This window comes from Schistocerca gregaria, chromosome 3, assembly GCF_023897955.1.
Source record: "Schistocerca gregaria isolate iqSchGreg1 chromosome 3, iqSchGreg1.2, whole genome shotgun sequence".
NCBI classification, from domain to species: Eukaryota; Metazoa; Arthropoda; class Insecta; order Orthoptera; family Acrididae; genus Schistocerca; species Schistocerca gregaria.
The window spans coordinates 283409949-283432075 of NC_064922.1; the positions used below are offsets into that span (position 1 = coordinate 283409949).

The window sequence follows — 22127 nt, forward strand, 5'->3', positions numbered from 1 at the left end:
GCAAAGTCTCTAGCTTTTCTTCCCTTAATTGGAAATATTTGGTTCAAAATAGCAAGAATCCTTAATCATATTCAGGTGAAAGTGATTCTCAGCTAAAATCAAGAACAGGGAAGTGGATAAAGAGAACATACCAGCAAAGTCCCTAGCTTTCCTTCCCTTCATTGGAAGCATTTATTTCAAAATAGCAAGAATCCTTAACAATTTTCAGGTGAAAGCAATTTTTGACCCACCATCCAAGATCTTGGACCTGCTGGGAGCAGCAGAAGACAATTTGTTATTGCAGAAGGCAGGAATTTCAAATTGCCAGCGTTGTATGGCTTATGTAGGACAAACAACATGCATAGTGGAAGAATGTTGCACAGAAAATAAACATTGCACTTGCCTTTTGCAACCTAGAAGGTCTGTAGTTGTGGAACATTGTATCTCCCACAGACATTCAATAGAGTACATAAAACATTAATTTTGGCCATAGTAACATCGTTTTGGGACTCAGTAATAAAAGAATCCATTGAAATATGCATCGCAAAAATCTAATGAACCGTGACCGTGGCTACTAGCTGGATTATGTGTGGAATCCCTTCATCTCCAAGATTTGCTCCAGATGAAGATGCCAGAATACTGCAGTAACTGCAGAGAGTGGCAACACCGAAGACAGCTGATCCTTGCAGTTCCATGAGTGAAGGCACTGCCACTGGGCGGTGTGGTCCTTCTGTCACCATGATTCTGATGCATGTGTGGCAATACTATGGGCGTGCTACACAAGGCAGAATGGAGAGCCTCTTTGTCAGTCTTCTATGACTCACTGGAAGGTGACTGGCAGGAGACCAATTGAAATATCCTGGAATGAAATTTACAACAACCGACTGCAATTCCAAAATCTCTTCAAACAATGTGTTGCATGTCGATGGCTGGTGCAGCTACTATATTGATTATTTACCTCTATTTAAAAACTTGTCTGATCCGAAGAAGGGTTAGTGAGAAAAATTATCTGCAACTTGCTTCTCAACTTTTATCTGTTGCCTGACAGGTACTCAGAGAGTTTCAGAACCAAGTTCTGTTTCAGATAAACACACACTTGATAGGGTAACAGGTTATTTTTCAGTTTGGTATGGTTCTTGTAGTTTTTACTGTCCTCAAATTGAAAGAATATTTTGGTAATGTGGCAGCCATACCACAGAATAGTGTGTATGGCAGCACTCCAGTATTCACCCATGAGTGAAGATTTTATCTTTAGGCCAACTTTTGGCAACAGTACAGTGCTCACGGGTGCAGAAGAGACAAAGTGAATGTCATTGCGACTGAACCTCCATGCCATGTGGATGTTGACACTGGTCTCAGATTCTGTCAGCCATGGACCACATGGGTCAATTATAACTTGTGCTTCCCACCGACACACTGACTAGTTTGAAGAGGTGCTGATCATTCACTCCATCCTGTCACATTCTCAAATTATATGGCATCCCACGAGACAGGGTGTAATTTTCACTCTTGTTTGGACATGTATCCTTCACCTCTCCATGACCATGAGATCATACTACACACTCAATCACTGAGGAGTCTGCACCCTCCAGGATTAGTGGCTGAGCTATTTACCACAGTCATGTGACCATGGCATATGAATATTTTAGACTGTACTTTGGATGTTTGAGACAATACTTCGCAATTTTCATACTGTACCCACCTTTCTCACTAAATGTATTATTATGTAATTACATGTTTAATCAATTACCATCGCCTGAGCCTACACCCTGGACTTAGTGCACAGGCACAGCAGTAGAAGCCGGCTCACTACACTACAAACTTGAAAGCAGTGAAAATAATCATTTCCTGATTCGTTGGTGACCTCGATGTGATCTGGGGGCAAACATGTGGCGATGCACTTCAACAGTGGAATTGACGTGGAACCACAAATGGAATCCTCGACAAATGTTTCTGTGTTGGCTGCAGCAGTGTGCACATATGGTTTGAACGGTTATCCTTTTTGTGTGCATATTTTCTCTGTGTATGTCTTTTCCTATGCATGTGAACTTAGCTATTGGAGAATGATGACTATAAAGGAACTCCAAAAGGCAACAGAACAGCTGTCAGCATGCAATCAGCTCCTGAAAACTGAGCTGCAGACACAGCCCGCATGCATGAATCTGACCCACCTGGAGACAGCTCATGAGAATTTGCACATGCAAAACATCATCACACCCACCTTACACCACTGGGTCAACAACTAATGTAGGACTCATGTTCATTAGGCTGCTCCCCTTTTGGCCCCATGACCCATTCATGTGGTTTAGCCCATGGGAGGTGGTTTTCGCAAGTAACAACATTATTTGCGAGCTCTAGAAATTTGGACATGTAATGAGCCAGATTGCTCAAAAGTAAGTGACCAAAGTGGAGGGACATAAACACCACCCCGCTGACACAGTACTCATGTAAATGGTTGAAGGGGAAATTTATCCGAGAGGTTTCACGATCTGAAGAACAATGGTTGACCAATTACTGCACCTAGAGGAATGCAGTGATGAGAGACCTTCTCAGTTCCTGCACCACATGTGGAACCTCACACAGTTTGACATGTTCCTAGACTCTCTATTGCATGCTATATGGGTGTGCAACCTCCCTGCACAGGTGCAAGTGGTAATAGCCATGCAGACAGATATTCAGCAGAATGTAACTGCAAACTTGACCAGTCAGGTACATGATGCACTGGTGCAGCACCACAGCGACAGCAACCTGTGATGCAGCAGCCCCATCTCTGCAGTGACACACACTTCCTGCATCCACTGCTTTGGATGCCATCCTACACTATTTAGTGCAGAACTTGTTCATCCTGGAGGCAGCACTCACCACACAGATCAATTTGTTGGCATGGCCAGAGGGCAGCAGGCATCACAGCAACAGCAGATGTGGCTACAGGCAATTCAGCTCTCACAATCATCAGTGCAGCAAAGGCCATTCTAATGGTATCTCACTCTCAGTGGAAGCACCTCCAAGTGGTTACTGTTGGTACCATGTCAGTTTTGGCAATGAAGCAACCAAGTGTTGTTCACCGTCATCACACCCAAACACCAGCTGTTACCACACATCTACATGTTGTACCTGATGTGTCATCAGGGACCATTGGAAACCATCTGCTTGTGTAAGGGTTAACATCATGTTTATTCTGGTGAAGTTATCCAAGAGACTACGAGACCATAGAACATGGCTACTGTTGTGTCGCAAAAGAATTGTCTAGAGAGTTGAATGGCTGGAGAGCAGTTTCAAAGCATCAGTTCATAGCAGAATAGTGTGAGGGCATGAGGTACCTTGTTGACACTGGTTTGGATTTGTCCATTTTCCCTAAGATGATGATAAGACACTGTAAGAAGGCAGAAACTTTGTATCTCACAGTGGCAAACAATTCCACCATAAAAACATACAGTACTCATCACTGGAATGTGGACCTTGGACTGTGCCACACATTCACGTGGAGGTTCACTGTAGCCAACATCAATGAGCCAATCCTGGGTGTGAATTTCCTCAACCACAACAAGCTGCATGGTGACATCACAAACGCCCAATTGATCGACTCCACAATGAGTTTGAAGATAGTGGGGCAGCGACAGCAGGCAGTGTTTTTCAGCATAAAACCCGTGACACGCTCTGGACCATACACAGAAATACTGGAGTGCTGAGGGGAGTTGACATATGACACTCCACCATATTTCTAAGCCTTCCCCTCCCACCTCATACTGTCCACATTGTCTCACACCTGACAGGCTTGTAGCAGCAAAGGCTGAGTTTGAGGCCATGCTGTGACAAGGCCTTGTGTGACTGTCAAGCAATTCATGGTCTTCTGCTTCACGTTTAGTGTCAAAAAAGGAAAATTCATGATGCTCATGTAGGGACTACCGCGCACTGAATTCGAGAATGGTGCCAGACAGATACCCAGTGCCACACGTATTAGATTTCAGCTATGCCTTGGTGGACTTGACTATATTCAGCAAAATTGACTGCACAAAGGTGTACATGTAGATCTCCATGGCGCTGGAAGACATACAAAAACAGCAGTTTCCCTCCCTTTAAGCTTTTTGAGAGTATGTACATGACGTTCAATCTTTGGAATGCTGCCCAGACTTGGCAGCATTATGAACTCACTGAAATGGGTTTTCAGAATAATGGAGATCAAATTTTTAGGGCGTCTGATAACCACTGCTGGATCCAGGCCTCTACCAGACGAAATGCAGACAATCTTCCACATACCATGCCCACAGCCCTCCACCATACCTCAGTATGATCAACTTTTACCAGAGCCATCTGCATAATGTTGCCACGCTACTGGAACCCCTGACTGTGGCGCTACATTGCCTCACTGCCAAAGGAAAGTTCTTTCTTACCTGGATGGATGCAGTGTAACAAAGCTTTTTCTGAGTCCAAACATAGCCATGCTTTAGTGACACTATTCACAGCATGGAGTTACGTGTAGTTGCAGGTGCCAGCCAGACTGCTATGGGCACAATGCACCTACACACATTGGCAGCAGCTGGCAGCCACTCAGATTCTTTTCACACAAATTATCAGTCTCACAATGCTCGTGGAGTGTATATGACTGTGAGGTGCTTGCTGTCTACCAGGCAGTGAAATACTTCCATTCATCAGTAGAAGCCTGCCCTTTTATCATTTTAACCGGCCGCAATCTGATAACTCACACATTTCAGAGCATTAACATCAACTGTTCAACTCACCAACTACAACAGCTGGGGTGTATGTTGCAGTTCACCACCAACATTCAACACTTTTCCAGGATGGACAACATTATCACCGACTGCTTGTGTTGTCATCGTGCTGCTATCACCTCCACCATGAACTTTGAGGGTGTAGCACAAAAACAGAAGAGTGATGTGTGCCCTAAAATATCATCTGGCCAGGACTTTGGAAATACTGTCACCAATGTGCATATGTGCATGCACCTGCAGTGTGTCAAAGTCAGGAGACATACCAATGAACCCATCAGAACTTTCCCTGATGCAGCATGCTGCTTTGCACTTGCCCATGTAGATGTTGCAGGCCCACGTCATCTGTTACAAGGCAAGCCTTGGTATCTACTGACAATGATGGACCATTTTGTACACTGCCCAGGGGTGACACCAGTAGTGGATAACATCACCAAGACCATTGCCACAACCTTCGTCGACACAAGTGTGGCACATAACGCCAGTTCAACAGTGCGCTGTTTACACATGTTTCGTGACTGTACAGTGTGTAGCTACATTGAATGACCAGCTACTGCTGCACTGAACCACCAATCCTGTCGCAGCAACTCAGCAACAATGTCTGCAGCAGGGGAAAGAAAGGCAATCTGCAAACCAACAGGCTTCGCAACAACCTAACTGTGTACCCAATACCGACAGTCTGCCACAGATCAAATTATAAGTTCTTTTTCCAGTTACTTGTAAAATCCATAAAGAAAAGATTGAGCTGTAGCAGATTCAACCTAGAAGATAAGGACAGACGCAGCAAAATTCACCAGTCCCTGTTGTAGAAAAGTTTTATCGGAAAAAAAATTTTGACAGTTCAACAAAGCCACAGAGTTTTTATATGTTTTTTGTGCTGACACTCCTTGATATCTTTGCCAGAATAAATTGAAATTATCCTAATTTTTCCTTAAATAATTAATTAATGTCACTAAAGAATCATTTTTGTTCTCATTTCACAAAATATTCCACTTTAAAACTGATCTTCTTGACCACAATTGCCGATAAAGTTTTAAAACAGAATTTTAATACACTTCGCAGTATCAATTATTTTCAAAATGTCAATACGTGTTGACTCCTCATTAATAAAACTTTAAACTAGTTAATTATTGAAGATCGTCCACACTCTTTATCATTCCACCTTGAACATTGGACTCCTTTTCATTTTATAAAAAAAAAACATAAAACATCTTGTAATAATAGTCAGCATGATGTTTCAATGGTTCTTCCAGCTACTGGCCGTCGGCTATGATGCAATAGTGGTTAGCTCTCATCGTCTGCCATGTCTGGAGTCCCCACTGGATCATCTTGCTGCCACACTCGACATGAAAGAAAAGAAACAAAATCTTTTTAAATAACAAGTCTCCACTTGACATACTACAGATAAGTAAATATATATATTAACATTTCTTACCTGGCATTGCTCAAGCGGTAAAGAAACGCGATGTTTCCTGATTAGACTTTTGAAACACCACACCTCTCAGCACTTAATGGCATGGTCGAACAGTTCTATCGGATCCTGTGAGTTTCATCTGCAGGCCTCATCTACAGTCAGTTGTTCGCCATCCCTGGTGAATTCATGGAGGTGGTACCACTACCACATGATGCCTTGGCCCCACCACTGCGCAGGTCACATGTCCAGCCTCCAACTGCACACACAGACAGGGTACTGCACCAACAGAATATTTGTTTGTGCCAGCTTGCAGCATTGCACACATGTTATGTTATGTATAGATGTGGTACAGCCACCACTTAAGTTGCCCCACTCGGGATCACACCGCATGATCAGCCACAATGAGAAAACTCTGCAGATCAAATGTGATGAGAAGCCGACTAAAGTCTCCATTGACCAAGTCAAGCCGGCCTATGTCTAGACCAACCTGAATGCTCTTCATTTCTTTAACCCGGCAGAGGACGTGTCAATTGACAATGCTCCCCATGTAACCAGTCAGGGAGACTGTGCTCAATTACTGAGGAGTATACCTCCAGAGACATACAGATGCTACAGCAGTCACTGCACAGCCACATCTGCCTCAGCCCATGCCCACCCCACCCAGGCAGCTGCCTGGACCACACTCCATACAGGTGTGCCAGCCACCCCTACCACAGCAGCCAGCAGACTATGTCACGTGAACCAGCCACCCTGTGTGCTTCGCATGCCTGTGGTGCATCATAATGATGTCACACTGCACAATGCACCCAGCATGCACCCTGTCTCTACCTGCTGTTGAAACACTGTCTCCTTAAGGTCCCCTCACCAGCTGTGATCTCATCTCCAGTTGAGCTCTGGATGTCACCTCTCGTCTCACTGGTTGTTTGTCTGTCACAGCTCCTGGAACCATTGTCACATCCGTCTGCCTCCGCTGCACTGGACATTGAGGCTGCATGAACTCCTGCAATGGTTTCTGCATTATGTTCCTGTCAAGCACTGGACACCAATCCCACGTCACCAGGCTTGTCTGTTGCAGTTCCTGGACCCAGGTTTGAATCCTGAAGACACCATGTTTCTGTAAGCCTATACTCTCCATAGTCTCTGTGCTCCTGCTGCTGCATGCATCGAGGCCACATCGACTACCAGGCTATGTTTCTGAATCGTATATGGGCAAAAACTCAGCTCAGTGCATTATGAACAGGGCATCTGCATGAACGTTTTGTTTCATGTCTTTTTATTTGCGTTTAACCAGACTTTGTTTGTGTGTCAGTATCTTCCAAGGCAAAATCCCTCCTTTGAACATTTCCAGCCACACATCACCACAGACATCTCCTGGACAATATTGCCTGTCGCTGCTGGTGCTAGTGGGCTGTGGGAGGCCACACCCACCAAGCTCCCAGCCTGCCACGTGTCATGTCATGCTCTGCTGCCCAGTCACTGCTGACCAGCCCACCGCCATTGCATTCACACTGATGTCAGCACAGACCATGCTGGCCACAGATGGTTCACATTTGCATCTCATGGCTACAGAGCTCTGCTCTCCAAGGGGCAGTCTTAGTGGTAGCTGTACCTCAGAATCACATGGATGGTGGTGCACCAGGATTCACCTGGGAGCATAGTTTCTACCATTAGGCCAACTTTCAGTAATGGTGCAGTACCAATGGTGTTGGAAGAGACAAAGCAAAAGCAAGTCTGAGCTGGATCTCTGTGCTGTGTGGACGTTTACATTGAATACAGTTTCTGAAAGCCGTGGACCACAGGGAAGCTTTTCTTTAACAATATTATTTATAAATGAATGAATATTAATTGACACACTCTACCTACTTTTACCAACACATATTCCGTTCCTTTCCAATATACCTTCATTCCTAGTGCCGGCCTTAGTGGCCTGGTGGCCGAGTGGTTCTAGGCACTACAGTCTGGAACCACACGACTGATATGGTCGCAGGTTCGAATCCTGCCTCGGGCATGGATGTGTGATGTCCTTAGGTTAGTTAGGTTTAAGTAGTTCTAAGTTCTAGGGGACTGATGACCTCAGAAGTTAAGTCCCATAGTGCTCAGAGCCATTTGAACCATTTTTTTCAGTCGTGGCACAAGCAGTTTCAGAGATCAGGCATCCATACAGTTCACAGGTCTGTTTATAGAAGCCATCTGTGTCGGCCCCATGGAGGGCTCTAGAGAGCCGCCAAAAAAACAGTATTATTTAAGCAATTCTATAACCTGTAATACTGTTGTCCATTCAGTGTGTCTGGTGTTCTGAGCCAACTGCACATCATTGTATCTTACGTTCATGTTCCCTAAATCATGTTTATTCTTTCTAAAACAAACTTGGTGATGAGTGAGGATTATGTTTCCTCTGTGTCTTAGTGTCAGTGCTAAGTCACCCAATATCATCTCACTGGAAGAAATACCCCCACATGTCATTGCCCAGCAGCAGAAAACAGCAAGCTCTCACCACTGCTCTCACATCTAGTGGCATCTGTGTGTTCAGGGCAGGTTCCTCTTTCGCCAGTGAAACCATCGCCTTTTGCGGCATATGATGAATTGGCTGAAGACTGGAACACCTATGAGAAATGGTTACACCAACATTTCTGGGTTTTTGTATAGGCAACAAAAACCTTTGTAGGGCTTTCTTTCCTTCCTGGCTTTTGCTGCACATAGATCAGCTGTTACGCCAATTTCTGCCTTTGCAAGAGCCATCCAGCTTATCATTTGATGGAATGTGCAAGCTTCTCTCAACCAATTATTGTGACTGAACTCATGTCATTGCAATGTGTGTAGAATTTTACCATTGTTAGAAATGTCAAAACTAATCATACAAAGCCTGGGCTGCAGAATTATGCAGGTTGGGTCATCATTGTAAATTTGTCACTAGTAGCCCTCACAAATCCTATACTGATCACTAGATGTGTGATGTTTTATTCATCTAGTTCCAGATAGGGTAGTCTGTGGAAAAGCACTTCAATGTGAGAATCCGACCCTTATAGATGTGCTCAATATAGCACAGTCCTTTGAAGTGTCATGTGCTGCCTGCGATCAGATTGCTGCATGGGGAGTGGTATCCAAAGTTGCTCAGTCAACCCCTGTTGGGCACGGTGCAAGTGTTTAGAATGACAGGGAAGCCATTGCAGCAGTAGAATCTTCGATGGGGCAGCATCGGTTATGGCCACAACAGCAACAGGCCTCGTCACAACAGTGGCCATGTACACCCCCCCCCCCCCCCCCCCCCCCTTTTTCCATTTTGTCCACATGAGCATGCTGCATGCCCTAAGCATTGGGATATTTGCAACAAGTGTTGAAAGAAAGGTCACATAGCATCAGTGTGTAACTCCTCTTGAAACATAGTGAACATATTAGTACCAATGGGCATAAACTGTATCTCTACAATGACTCACTTCCTGAACAAATTGTTTATTGACTTGTGTGTGTTTAATAAATTGCTAAAAATGCAACTGAAAGTGGAGATAGAGTGATTTTAGTAAATTCACACATGTAAGAGGACTTGAGCTCCCTTCCCCTCACACAGGTTTCACAGAAGTTGGTTAGTTATAGCACATTCTGATCCTAGGTCAGTTCTCCACTCCCATCTCTTACAAATTTGTTGTTCACTCTCTCACCTTCCTTGTTGTGGATCATTCTCATACTGCAGACCTGTTCGAGATAGATGGATTGAATGCTTTTGGTATCTCTATTGCTGGTGAGGTAAATTTAGTTTCAGATCAGGTTCAGTATCAGCAACTGGAGTCTCGCCGTACTGAGTTTTCATTGCTGTTTTCCCTTGGGCTCAGTTGTGCTACTGGTTTTCATGCTACATTACCATGAAAGAGTCGACATGTCCTCATTTTTTTCGGGCCATGGCAGGTGACTGTCATGTTACGTGTCTCTATCAAGGCTTAATTAGACCATTTGTTGTTGCTCAGTGTTATTCAGCCTGTTTCTTCAGTGAATGGGCTACACCACTTGTCGTTGTTAAGAAACTGATGGGTAAGCTACACCTCTGTGGCGACTTCAGTGCCACAGTTAATGCACAGTCCATAATAGATACATACCCTTTGGTCCACCTTGTCGAGTGGCTCATAAAATTATCTGGTGGCCGCAACTTTTTCAAGATTCATTTGTTGGAAGCATACCACCACCTCCCCTTGGATGAGGCCACTAGATGCCTTCTCATTGTCAATACCCCTTTTTGGATTGAGGCTTGTCTTTTGGTGTCACTAACCTGCCCACAATTTGTCAGCTTTTTTTAGAACAGCTGACAGCCTCTGTGCCCAGTTTTGCAGTCTGTGGGTCTCAAGTGTAATCTTGCCAAATCTCAATTTTTCCAGGCATCAGTTGAGTACCTAGGTTTTGAGTTTTGAGGTTTCTCACACAGGGGTCAAGCCTTTGTGTCACCATATTGATGCGACTGCGGCTATGCTGCAACTGACCGCCATTAAGGAACTAAAGGTGTTTACCTAGTTGCATACTACCATAAGTTTTTACTGTATGCATTCACTGTTACTCAGCCTCTGCATGTGCTTTTGCATAAAAATGTGACTTTTTCTGTTCTCCTGCTAGTGACTGAGCTTTTATTTTTCTTAAATCTAAGCTTCAATCTGTCTCTTGTCTCCCCACTTTTCAGCCGGGTCAGCATCTTGTGTTGGCTACAAATGCCCCTCAGCATAGTCTTCACATGGTGTTGCGCACAAATATGCAGACAGGTCTGAACGACACATTGCTTATGCTTCTAAGACTTTATCTCCTGCTCAGCAGCAGTGTTCTCAGATTAACATGGGGGCTTTAGCAATTGTGTTTGCCCTCAAGAAATTCCATGCCTTCTCCATTTACTCATGGATCACAAGCTGTTGGTTGCCCTCTTTACACCTTTGGCTTCAGTGCCACACAAAGCAGTGCACTTTTTGCAGTGGTGGTCTCTCTCTCTCTTCCATTATCATTATCGGATCAATTAGTTGCCGACAGTACAACTCACTAATGCCAGTGCCTTAACTCACCTTCCAATTGGGCCACCCTAGCAATCGATCAGGATGAGTTCCTTTGCTTCTATTTAGATACTGAGAACCAGATTGCAGCTGATGCTTTTCCCAGCAATAGTGACACAATAGTATTAGATCCTGTGCTCAGTCAGGTCTCTTGTGTGCAGCACAGGTGGCTGGAAAAACCTGCAGGCTGTACCTTGGATCCCTTGCATAATTACTTCTCCCTCCAGCACCACCTTTCTGTGTTTGATGGGGTTCTTTTGTTAGCTACTGAGGAAACTGCTCCCCAGTTTGTGACCCCCACTTCCTTATGGTGTGATGTATTGTGGCTTCGCCATGTCGGTTATTGGGGGACACCTTGCACCAAAGCTTTGGCTCACTGGCATGTGTATTGGCCAGGCACAGATGGGGACATTACACAGCTTATCACAACTTGCACTCGCTGTGTTCAGTAACAAGTGGCCCCACGGGTGTCTTTTTCCCCCTGGATTATGCTGCAGCACCCATGCAAACATCCACAGGTCAGTTTTGCTGGGCCTTGCCTAAATCAGTATTGGCTCATTGTAGTGGATGCCTATTCCAAGTTTCCCTACATGGTATGCTGTCTGTCCACATCCATGGTAGCCACTATTTTGGCCCTGCTTTTGCAATTTTTTCTGTGTATTGTGGTTACCGATAACGGTCACCAGTTTATTTCTCAAGACTTTGCATCTTTTTGTCAGGTTAGCGGTGTTCATTGTCTCACAGCTCCCCCTTTTCTTCCTTAATCTAATGGTGAGGCTGAACACATGGTTTGGACATTTAAAACTCAGGGGTGGTGGCATGTATCCAGCAGGTCTCCTGAAGTTATTTTAGACCATTTGCTGTATTCGTAGCTTTTCACTCATCCATAAGCGGAGCTGCTGCCTGGATGCCAACCATGGACCCTCCTTCACCTTCTGCATTTGAGATCCTCCTTCACTTTCTGTATCCAACACCACATCCGCTGGTGTTACAAGCTTTGAGATGCTTCTGGCCTAGTGCACCTGTCTCAGCATGTGGTTTCAGCCGCTGACCAAACTGGGTTCCTGTCATCTTTGAGAATCACCTGGGCTGGCACCTGTGTGTCATCTGCACTTCTGAAGGTGGATGTCCCATCACTTTGACCAACTGTTTCCACACACGGTGGGGTCTTTTCCAGAAGGCCAAGTGCCACCCCTGCCACTGCCAATGCCAATGCCAATGCCAATGCCTGTTCCCGTGTCACAGACAGCCTGGTTTGCACCACAGTGGGGATCACTGTCTGGCAGGTCACTGTCTAGGGGGTTGCTGCCTGGTGTCCCTACCTCTGCCCCACTCCTCGACTGCCGTTGCTGGTGAAGCCCCCACTGCATCTGATGCCACAGCTGCCACCACCTCCATTGCTGGGTCCTGTGTGGCTGTCATCACCAACACCCCCACTGACAGCTCTGGTGCTGACTGCTGACCTCACCAAGGATGCCTCTGTGGAGATTCTGTCCCCAGTTCTGCCCTGCAGTCTCTCACGAGAGGGGGGCCAGTGTGCCGCACTGTCCTGCCATCACTTGTGCACTTGCTCACCGGGGCCTGTGCGCCACACACTGCAGCATCCACCTTCGTCACATGATGAAATGGATGTCAGTGCTGACACTGGTCTTTTCTGTGACTAGTAAGCTCTGTGCCTTGTGCATCCAGTGCTTTTTTTCATGGTACCATTGCTTTTTTTTGGTACCAGTGCTTTCTTTCCGGTACCAGTGATTTATTGTTCAGTATCTTGCTTTTTTTCTGTATCATGTATTTTTCTAGGCATAGTTTTTACGTGTATGTATTTGATTTTCTCACTCCTTAGAAGGGATGACAAGAGATTTCAGAGATCAAGCATCCGTACAGTTCACATGCCTGCTTATAGAGGCCACATGAGTCAGTCCCAGAATGTGCTCTCTTGTGAGCTGCCAAGGAAACAGTATTGTTTAAGCAGTTGCAAATGAGTGCTCAGCCTGAAACTTACTGGCAGATTAAAACTGTGTGCCTGACCGAGACTCCAACTCGGGACCTTTGCCTTTCGTGGGCAAGTGCTCTACCATTGAGCTACTGAAGCATGACTCACACCTGCTACTCACAGCTTTACTTCTGCCAGTATCTCGTCTCCTACAGTAAAGCTGTGAGTAGTGGGCGTGAGTCATGCTTTGGTAGCTCAATGGTAGAGCACTTGCTCAAGAAAGGCAAAGGTCCCGAGTTCGAGTCTCGGTCGGGTACACAGTTTTAATCTGCCAGGAATCTTAATATCAGTGCACACTCCGCTGCAGAGTGAAAATCTCATTCTGAGTGCTCAGCCTATTCTATAGCCTGTAATACTATTGTCCAGTTAATGTATTCAGTGGCATGCACAACCTGTACTTCATTGTATCTTACATTGGCTCTATGAAGTACTGTGTTATGTAAATCATGTTTGTTCTTGCTGTAACACTTTCGTTATCAGTAGATACATAACGCAAAATTCACTTAAGTCTATGGCCCAGCTCAGAGGAAGCGAGAAATCTGTCACTCTTTACAGAACAAAATCATAAAATTTAACACACACAAATGCAAAAATAGCAAGTTAGAGCTCAGTAACCTTATGCTAAACACAATAAACATTATTAGTAGCTAGAGCAGCAGTGGGTTTACCAACTCTTCCCATTATTAATTCTGATGTAACATTTTAGTGTATTTTATTTCTTAAACTCTCAAACTTGTGAAGTTATTTTGAAAATATCTGAGGGTAATGCTTGGCATCGTTACATCTCATGTTATCATTGCTTCTTGAGTCTTGTTAGTAAAAAAAAGATATTGCCTCACATCTGTTTGAACTGTTAAGAGTTCTGTCATATTCTCACTTATATCATTTCTTGTCATAGTCAATGTTGCTGAGTCAGGGTGCCTCTATTTTGAATGTGAATTCTTGTTTATTTCCACACTTCAATTATTTGTGTTCAACTCACCTGCAACCATGACAATTGGTACACTGGGCTGATGACCCACGTAGAGCTGCGTCAACAGTTCTTCAGTGACAAACTTACCCGTGTAGATCAGAAATTGCACATCAATGTGACAAATAAGGGGAGCTCAGTAATAATCATAATATGTAATGTGTCTTCTTAAAATAACCCTGGACTGGCTTCGTATGAAATATATGTGTCATGCCTGCCTTTAAGTGAATAAATAAAAATGACTTGACTTATGAATATCTAGTTCATGTTCAAGCATAATGTATATTATAGTCCTAGCAGTATAATAAAAATCAGTTTTTCACTATGGGGTTTATAAACAGTGCTGAAAAGCACGGTTCATCCTCCATGTTCACAGTGGTAACATAGGTCTTCCAATGTCATACTGTATATGCCAAAGCGATTTACATATCCCAGTCTATGTGAGCCTTCTGCATGTAATAAGACAGAATTTGAATGATTGTCTAATGACATGTTTGAGGCTGCTATTAGCCTGTGGTGTCATACACCATTACTTCAGTCTTAACAGTTTACATACTCGTACAAATAGGGCAGACATGAAGTTGTAACCTTCGTCAGTTAATATAGCATTGAGGTGTCCAAAAAGGAAGAACCAAGTGACTGACAAAGGTGCAAGTGACTGTTTCAATGGTCTTCTCTGTCAGTGGTACTACAATTAAGAACTGAGAAAAGTGATCAAGAATAGACGAGATGTATTTATTATTTTGGGTGCTATGTGGAAATGGGCCAACAGCATCTAAAACGACAGTCTGAAATGGTTTTGTAGTTTCTGGGAGGATCTGTAAAGGGATTTTGTTCCTTGGAGGAGGTACTCTCTGTGCATGAGGTAAACAGTTTTGAATATATTTACATACATCTTTTTGTCTGCCTTTCCACTAAAAACAAGAAGCTGTCCTAGCATTTTTGGCACATCTCCCATTATGGCAGGCCTGTAAACTGGCACGACATTATGCCATAATGTGCTGCTGTAATTCTTTAGGTATTACCACTCTGTTACCCAAGGGTGTCTTGCAATATAGTGACAAATTGTGGGTGAGATGCATACTGGTGACATTCTACGTCTTCCTTTACCTCCTCTATTGAAACATCATCTGTCTGAATATTCTGACTTGCATCTGCATTTTGATGGAGATGGCCCTGCATGTGATGTACTGTGTAATCGTACTCTGCCAGCTTCAATGATCATCAAGTTAAGTGGCTACTAAGACCCTTTAAACTTAACATCCATACAAGTGCAGACTGGTCAGCGACCATAGTGAACTTGCATCCATATAGGTAACATTTAAAATAATTAACTCTAAACATAAGGCTGAAAGTTCTTTCTTGGAAGTGCTGTAATTAATCTCAGTTGAATTCATCTGTCTAGAGCTGTAACTTGTAGACCTTCCCACAAAAATGTATTCTTGAGAAAATTGGCACCATAATCAGATGCGTACGTGGAAAGAACAAATGATTTTTCAAAATCTGGTTAGATTGACAACGGTGACCTCATCAAGATGTCCTTAATTTTTCTCATCACATTCCTCTGTCCACTCAAATTGACACCCTTCTTTAACAATTTCATCAATGGCTTGGCCATCGCAGCATAATCCTCCACAAAACAGTGATAATAATTTGCTGTGTCCACAAATGATAGCAATGCTTTTAACATTTGTATGTATGGGAAAAGTGTCTACAGCTTCTGTCAACCAGGGGCTGGCTTAACTCCACCTGCACTAATAATATGGCCAGGTACGGGACCTGTGACGTAGGAAATGAACACTTCTCTATCGTCCAACTTACGTATGCACTTTGCAAACTAGACAACACATCCCTTAATCCCTCTGTGTTCTCCTTAATTGTTCTTGAAAAAATTATTATGTCATTCAGATACACAGGACATGTAGTAGGCTTCATATCTTTCAACAGTAAGTCAGCGAATCTTTGAAAAGTGGGAGGCAAATTCCTTACACTGGAAGGTATATGGAGAAATCTAGAAGGAACCACAAAAGAAGTTTTGTGTCGATCTTATGGTGCAATCAAAAATTGGTGGTGCCCAGAGCACATGTCGAGGACAGTAAAATAATTTCAATTCCCTAACTGGTCCTATGTTTTGGCCAGAGGGTTAGTGTCAGGGTTGGTGATTCTGTTTACCACTTTCATATCAACACATAGATGATAGGACTTTCCTCCATTTAATGACTTTTTCAGGACCACAACAATGGGTGACAACTATGGATTGCACAGGGTTGAATTATTCCTGCAGTCAGCTGCTACTAACTAGCTTCTTCAACAACCAATTGTAAATGAAATGGTACTTTATATGGTTTTTGAGCAATCAGTCTAGCATCTCCCATGGAAATTTTGTACTGTATGAGGTCAGTTGCTGGCAAATATTGCTGTTCCTCAAACAACTGTGCATACTCATCCAGAACTTGGTACAAAAGATTCTGTGCTGACAGGCAAATGTGCCAACTTTTCTCACAACTGATTTCTTAACAGATGCATAATTGCACAAACCTTCCTCACTGGCAAATTCTTCTTTCTACTTTGCTTAAACCATTATCCACATAGAACTTCTGTTTCCATAATTGCTTCTCCACCTGCCAAAATCAATCCAAGTGGAATCTCAATAACTCATTGACTGAAATTGTCAACACAAAATTCCTAAAACTTCTGGTTGACTTAAGCTTCTCTTAACATGGATTTGCAACTGGTCAAGGACATCATTCTGGCCTAGTGGATCGACCAGAAAGTCTGATCTCAGTGGTATTTAAGTTTTCACATCAATCCAGAGGACTTTTCCCATACCTCCTCTGATCCTAGCAGGAATGGTAGTTTTTAAATCCCACGCATATGGTTTTATTAGGGACTGTTAAAGACGCCTCATATCACAAGTTTCTCACAACTGGAGTGCACGCTTACTACCAAAACTGTGGATTGTTTCAATCAACTGAACATTTCATGTGTTGTAATCTATCACCTCCCGAAAATAGTACAGGACATCATACCTTAACATGGCATTGAAATCTCAACTGTATCTTCACTATTTCTATACCAAACCCATACTTTTTTCTGTTGTTTTGCAGATCGACAAAACAAGTTTCAGCTGATATTATTAGCTCCTCACTTAAGACACTTATATTGTACCATGATGGCTTGAGCACATGATTGTCATGTTGTGATGCAAATAAGACACTAAACTGAGTTCTGTTATTTACTAATATATGGACAGTCTTCCCTCTGAGCTTACCTTCTAGTTCACAGTTCTGGCTGGGAGTGATGTAAAAACTACTGCTGCTGTAGAAAAAACAACGTTTTGCCCATGACTGCAGCGGCCTTCTTCTGGGTCTAATGGTGACCCAGAAGAAGGCCCCTGCAATCGTGGCCGAAACATTGTTTTTTCTACAGCAGCAGTTTTTACATTATGACGCAGTACCAAACCCATAAAACTTTTATGTCGACAAACTTAAATAAGCTTCTCAAGAGAGGAGAGTGGACCAGCAGTGATGCAGAGTTTGTGGGCTACAGCTCCTTATTGCTAACATTTGATCATTACGGCAACTGTAAAAACCTACATTGTACAAGCAAACTTATTAAAGACAGGCACATCTGAACAGTTCTGAAAGTTTAGATTCATTTAAAGGCACTCTTAATTAAGGGGGGAAACTTCTTTGTGAAGCACATTAACACTTAACATTCAAGTAACATTCATTCCAACTTTAACATTTCAAGTTTAATGTTCATTTAAGTAAGTCGCAATTTAAATTTCTCTCCCTTTATTCTTCTGTTGCCATATAAATCACTCTGGCTTTGGTCTCCTCAACCAGCACATCATTACACATATGATTCTTCCCTAAGGCATAAGTGTAGCAAGATACAGTTCTGATGCTATTAGTGAATGCTTTGAAAACCTCTCCGTTCTTCTGTCACAGTGTCGATAATCAATCTTGGTAATAACTGAAACACTGTTTGCTGGAATAGTGCTCTGTTAACACTTTTGCCTGGACATAAAAAAATAACTGCCTCATGCAACACATCAACTGACTCTGCATACATGAGTGCTTTAGCCAGAAAGTATTAATTTTTTTTTTACATTTAAAAGAAAGCTGTCAGACCAAGAACATGTCTGCACAACATCATGGGCACTTTGGAGGAACATGGTGGCATTTTACCTGGTTTACAATAAAATGAAGGTACAAAAGTAACTGCATGGACACTACTGGCAACATTAGGAGCATACACGATGGGCTTCATTGCAGGCATCCTGGAGGAGCTTGCAGCAGTATGTGTTGATGCCTGCCAGGTTTCACAGGAGGGTGGGATGGGGTGGGGCGAGAGGGGCTTTCTATCAAGTGCCATTTGATTAACCTGGATTTGTAAGAGCATGGGACAATCCATCTAATCATTTGAAGCAGTAGTGGCTGTAAAAGCCATTTCTGGCTGCTCTGGCAAAGTATGTGGACACATATGAGGTATGGTTACAGTGTTAGGACCAAGATTTCTGTAGACTGACAATTTTACAAAAGAAGGGTCTTAACAGCAACCTATAGTAGATTAAGCAGTGATGAGTTCCTGCAGTGAAAGCTCGCAGCACAGACGATGAAGAGAAGTAAGGATGCATTGCATTGACATATTAACATCTGTGCTGACAGAGGCAATGGCTAAGATGGCAGCATTGATGGACCCAGTGATATGGCATGGCATGGCATAGCCTGTGAGAGCATTCCCACACAATGAAGGGGACAATTATTGTCTAATACATTGGTGGTATGCTCTGCACACCTTGACACGTGGGAAGTGCACAATATGTGCATTCAAGTGCAAACAAAGTATCAAAATTTCATAACAACAGTCAGGTTACATGATAACAAGAAGGCTAACAGGTTCTGCCAACTCGTATCCATCAAATTAAAGCAGCAACAATCCACAAGGGAAAGGTGTAAGCCAGGTGTAGACATGAACTTATCCCACTTCAGCTGACCAATTTTCACATGCTGCACTTGATCAGAATGGGAAATGAGGGGAAAGTGGTGTGTCTGGTGGTGTCTCGAGAAAACCTTTGAAAGAAAAGACTGATTCCAGTCAGAAGTGGAGACTTTATTTCTCCAAAAGCCTATGCCTCGGGGATACACTGAACTTAAACTCACTACGGCAACAGGAGACTGTCACAGTTAAGTTCAACTAGTTCCTTCCAAAGGAAGGATACAGCCAGTCATGGACCACAAGAGAGCATTTCAAATACAGACACGTTCTCACCAAACCATCTGGTACTCACCATGTGACTGCTCCACAATCCTTCCATTGGTGGCAGTGATACTTAAACATAGCATCCCTAGTCGGCAGTACTACCGTGAGATGGTGTTCACTTGGACGAAGCATGGGTGTTATGCAAAACATCTGTTACTACGCCAGCCCAGGCTCAACCACTGTCTTACCAAAGGGGCAGTACCAAACGTCTTATGAAAGATGTTAAACTGGAAAACTCACAAAAATTTCGGGGAAGAAAAAATATTCTCTCAACGAAACTGCTTACCACAGAGCATAACTTTTTAATAACAGCTGAGTTTTGCTTCCATAAAGGCTTCTCTACTGAAAAAGCAATATATGATTTTATGAAGTCAGTTCTTATAAAACAAAAAATCTACCTGTTTGCATTCATGTGAACTTCATTCATGCTGCTCTGTTAGTAAAACTAAAATGGTATGATGTTAACAGCGTTCCCCTTGCATGGATAGAGTCACAACCAGAGGGTTGATACAACAGGAATACAAGTGGGAAAATTTAAAATATGATGTCCTGCAAGGATATGTGCTCTTCTTAACCTACATGAATTATTTACTAGAGACACTGGAAGCCTTTTCAAGAACTATGCTGTCACAAGCATAACCATAAATGACCCAAACATGTCCTTACCAATTATAGCCATGAGAATATTGGAAAAGACTTGCTGGTTCATGGCAAACAGTTTAACTCTTGATCTTACAAAGTCTCATATTATACCACAAAGAGGATACACCTGAGTAAATTAAAATTACAAGAAAATAAAATGGTTGGCATTCAGGAGACAAAATTCCAATAGTGTCAAAGGGCACATTAAATGTACAAAAACTATTGCTAGGCACTGAATTGAAAAGGGAACCTATTAGTTACAGAAATTAGAAAAAGTTTCTTTTGTTTTAATGTGTCTATCAGCAGTACTGGAATCTGACCTCTTGAAGACAAAGACCCATTTTATGTAATTCTAAACAAATAAAATTATCTAAAAGTAAAGATCAGTTGGCACACCGGATGAGGCTCCATGTGTGAAGTTCTTAGGCATCCAGATAGATGATAAATTGAGGTTGCACCCGGATAAGTTAGCCAAAATGAACAGTTCTGCATACTTTGCATTTAGAAATATCTCATTCCTTTAACCTGCAGCCAGGATTGCTAGTACAATTTGCATAGTTTCTCTCAATATTATATGACAGCAGAATCTGTGGCACTGCAGCTAACATAAAAAAGTATTCATTTCACAGAAGCATGTAGGAAGACTATTCTGTAAATTTGACCTAGGGATTCTTGCACTCCGACATCAATATATATTGGTATTTGTGGTTAATAAAAAGAATGAATTTGGAATAAAATGTACAATACACAACAATACTAAAAGTAAAAATAATTTCCATATAGACTCTCCATTCCTGTCTAGAGTTTAGAATGGAGTTTCAAATTCTAGTTCAAAAGACTATAACAGGATGTTGTTAAACATGAGGTAGGATATTTAAAATCCTTAATATTAAAAAATAAAGAAAGGAATATTTTATTAGACATGTCCCCAACAATTTATCAGAATATTTGGACTTACAGATACCCATTCCATTACAATGTTTGTGTTAAACAGCTCTTGTCTTTGCCAGTATATAGATAGCAGATAGTGTTCTGTGTAAGGTTACATAAATGCTTTGTTTGAAGTATTAAATAAAAACAGAAGCTGGGTAGTTTAAGAGATGTAATGACTGTTTTTAAAGTACCTGTTTTTTCTCCAGAAATATAAAGTAAACTAATATAATTTTGTGAGTAGATTTGCACTAGTCAAAAGTTATTGTTAATATACTTTACAGAAACTGTCTCCATTGACTTCTTCCTCCTATTCATGTACAACTTAACTTTATGTGCATCTCTGAAGGCTTTCCGTTGTGATGGAATCTACAGAAAATGATTTGTGATTGCATAGGAAGAATGAGCTATTCACTTTTATCTGTTCTCATGTTGTTGCTATCTGTGCATGTAATATGGTAGATGTGATGGACAGGAATTTTCAGTAGATCTTTTTAATTAGCCATAAACATACAATTCAACAATTCTTTGGTGAAGAGTAGACTGATTTTGCACCATTTGTTAGTTGATCATGACTAGGGTGTGACCTGAAATATCTAAATATACTAGTTGTAAAACTGATGACATGCTGCTTCTGCACATTTCCAACAGGCAGATCCAAAGAAACCCATAGGAGGAAACATATTAGCCCATGCTTCAACAACTAGGTTGGCCCTACGGAAAGGCAGGGGTGAAACAAGGATTGCCAAGATTTATGACAGGTATGCTTTATGGTAGATGTAATTTAATTTTATAAATTAAAATTTCTTTAACAGTTATCATTTAAAAACTGTCTTCATGTTCACTGTTCTCCAGAGTTCCATAGTAGTTGTAACTGTTCTGATGGCATAAATGCTCAGTTCAAATCAGGTACTGAGTCTGCCTAGTCATGTCCTCATTGATGATGATGATGAAGTCCCATACTCCGCGATGGAGCATAGGAGAACGATGCGAGAGACCTGCACTGCTGTACTGGGCAAGGTCCTAGTGGAGGTGGTTTGCCATTGCCTTCCTCCGACCGTAATGAGGATGAATGATGATGATGATGATGATGACGAAGACGACACAACAACACCCAGTCATCTAGAGGCAAGGAAAATCCCTGACCCTGCCAGGAATCGAACCCGGGAACCCGTGCTCGGGAAGC

General features: G+C 42.5%; 1 protein-coding gene across 7 annotated transcripts in view; it reads left to right on the top strand.

Annotated features, from left to right (window-relative positions):
- Positions 1-22127, top strand: part of LOC126354490 (meiotic recombination protein DMC1/LIM15 homolog) — a 108735-nt gene that overhangs the window by 84062 nt on the left and 2546 nt on the right. For all 7 annotated transcript variants that reach the window (XM_050004213.1, XM_050004214.1, XM_050004215.1 and 4 more), the window contains one exon: positions 21593-21702. In XM_050004213.1, coding sequence (XP_049860170.1) covers positions 21593-21702 — 110 coding nt within the window. The remainder of the gene's footprint in view (positions 1-21592; positions 21703-22127) is intronic.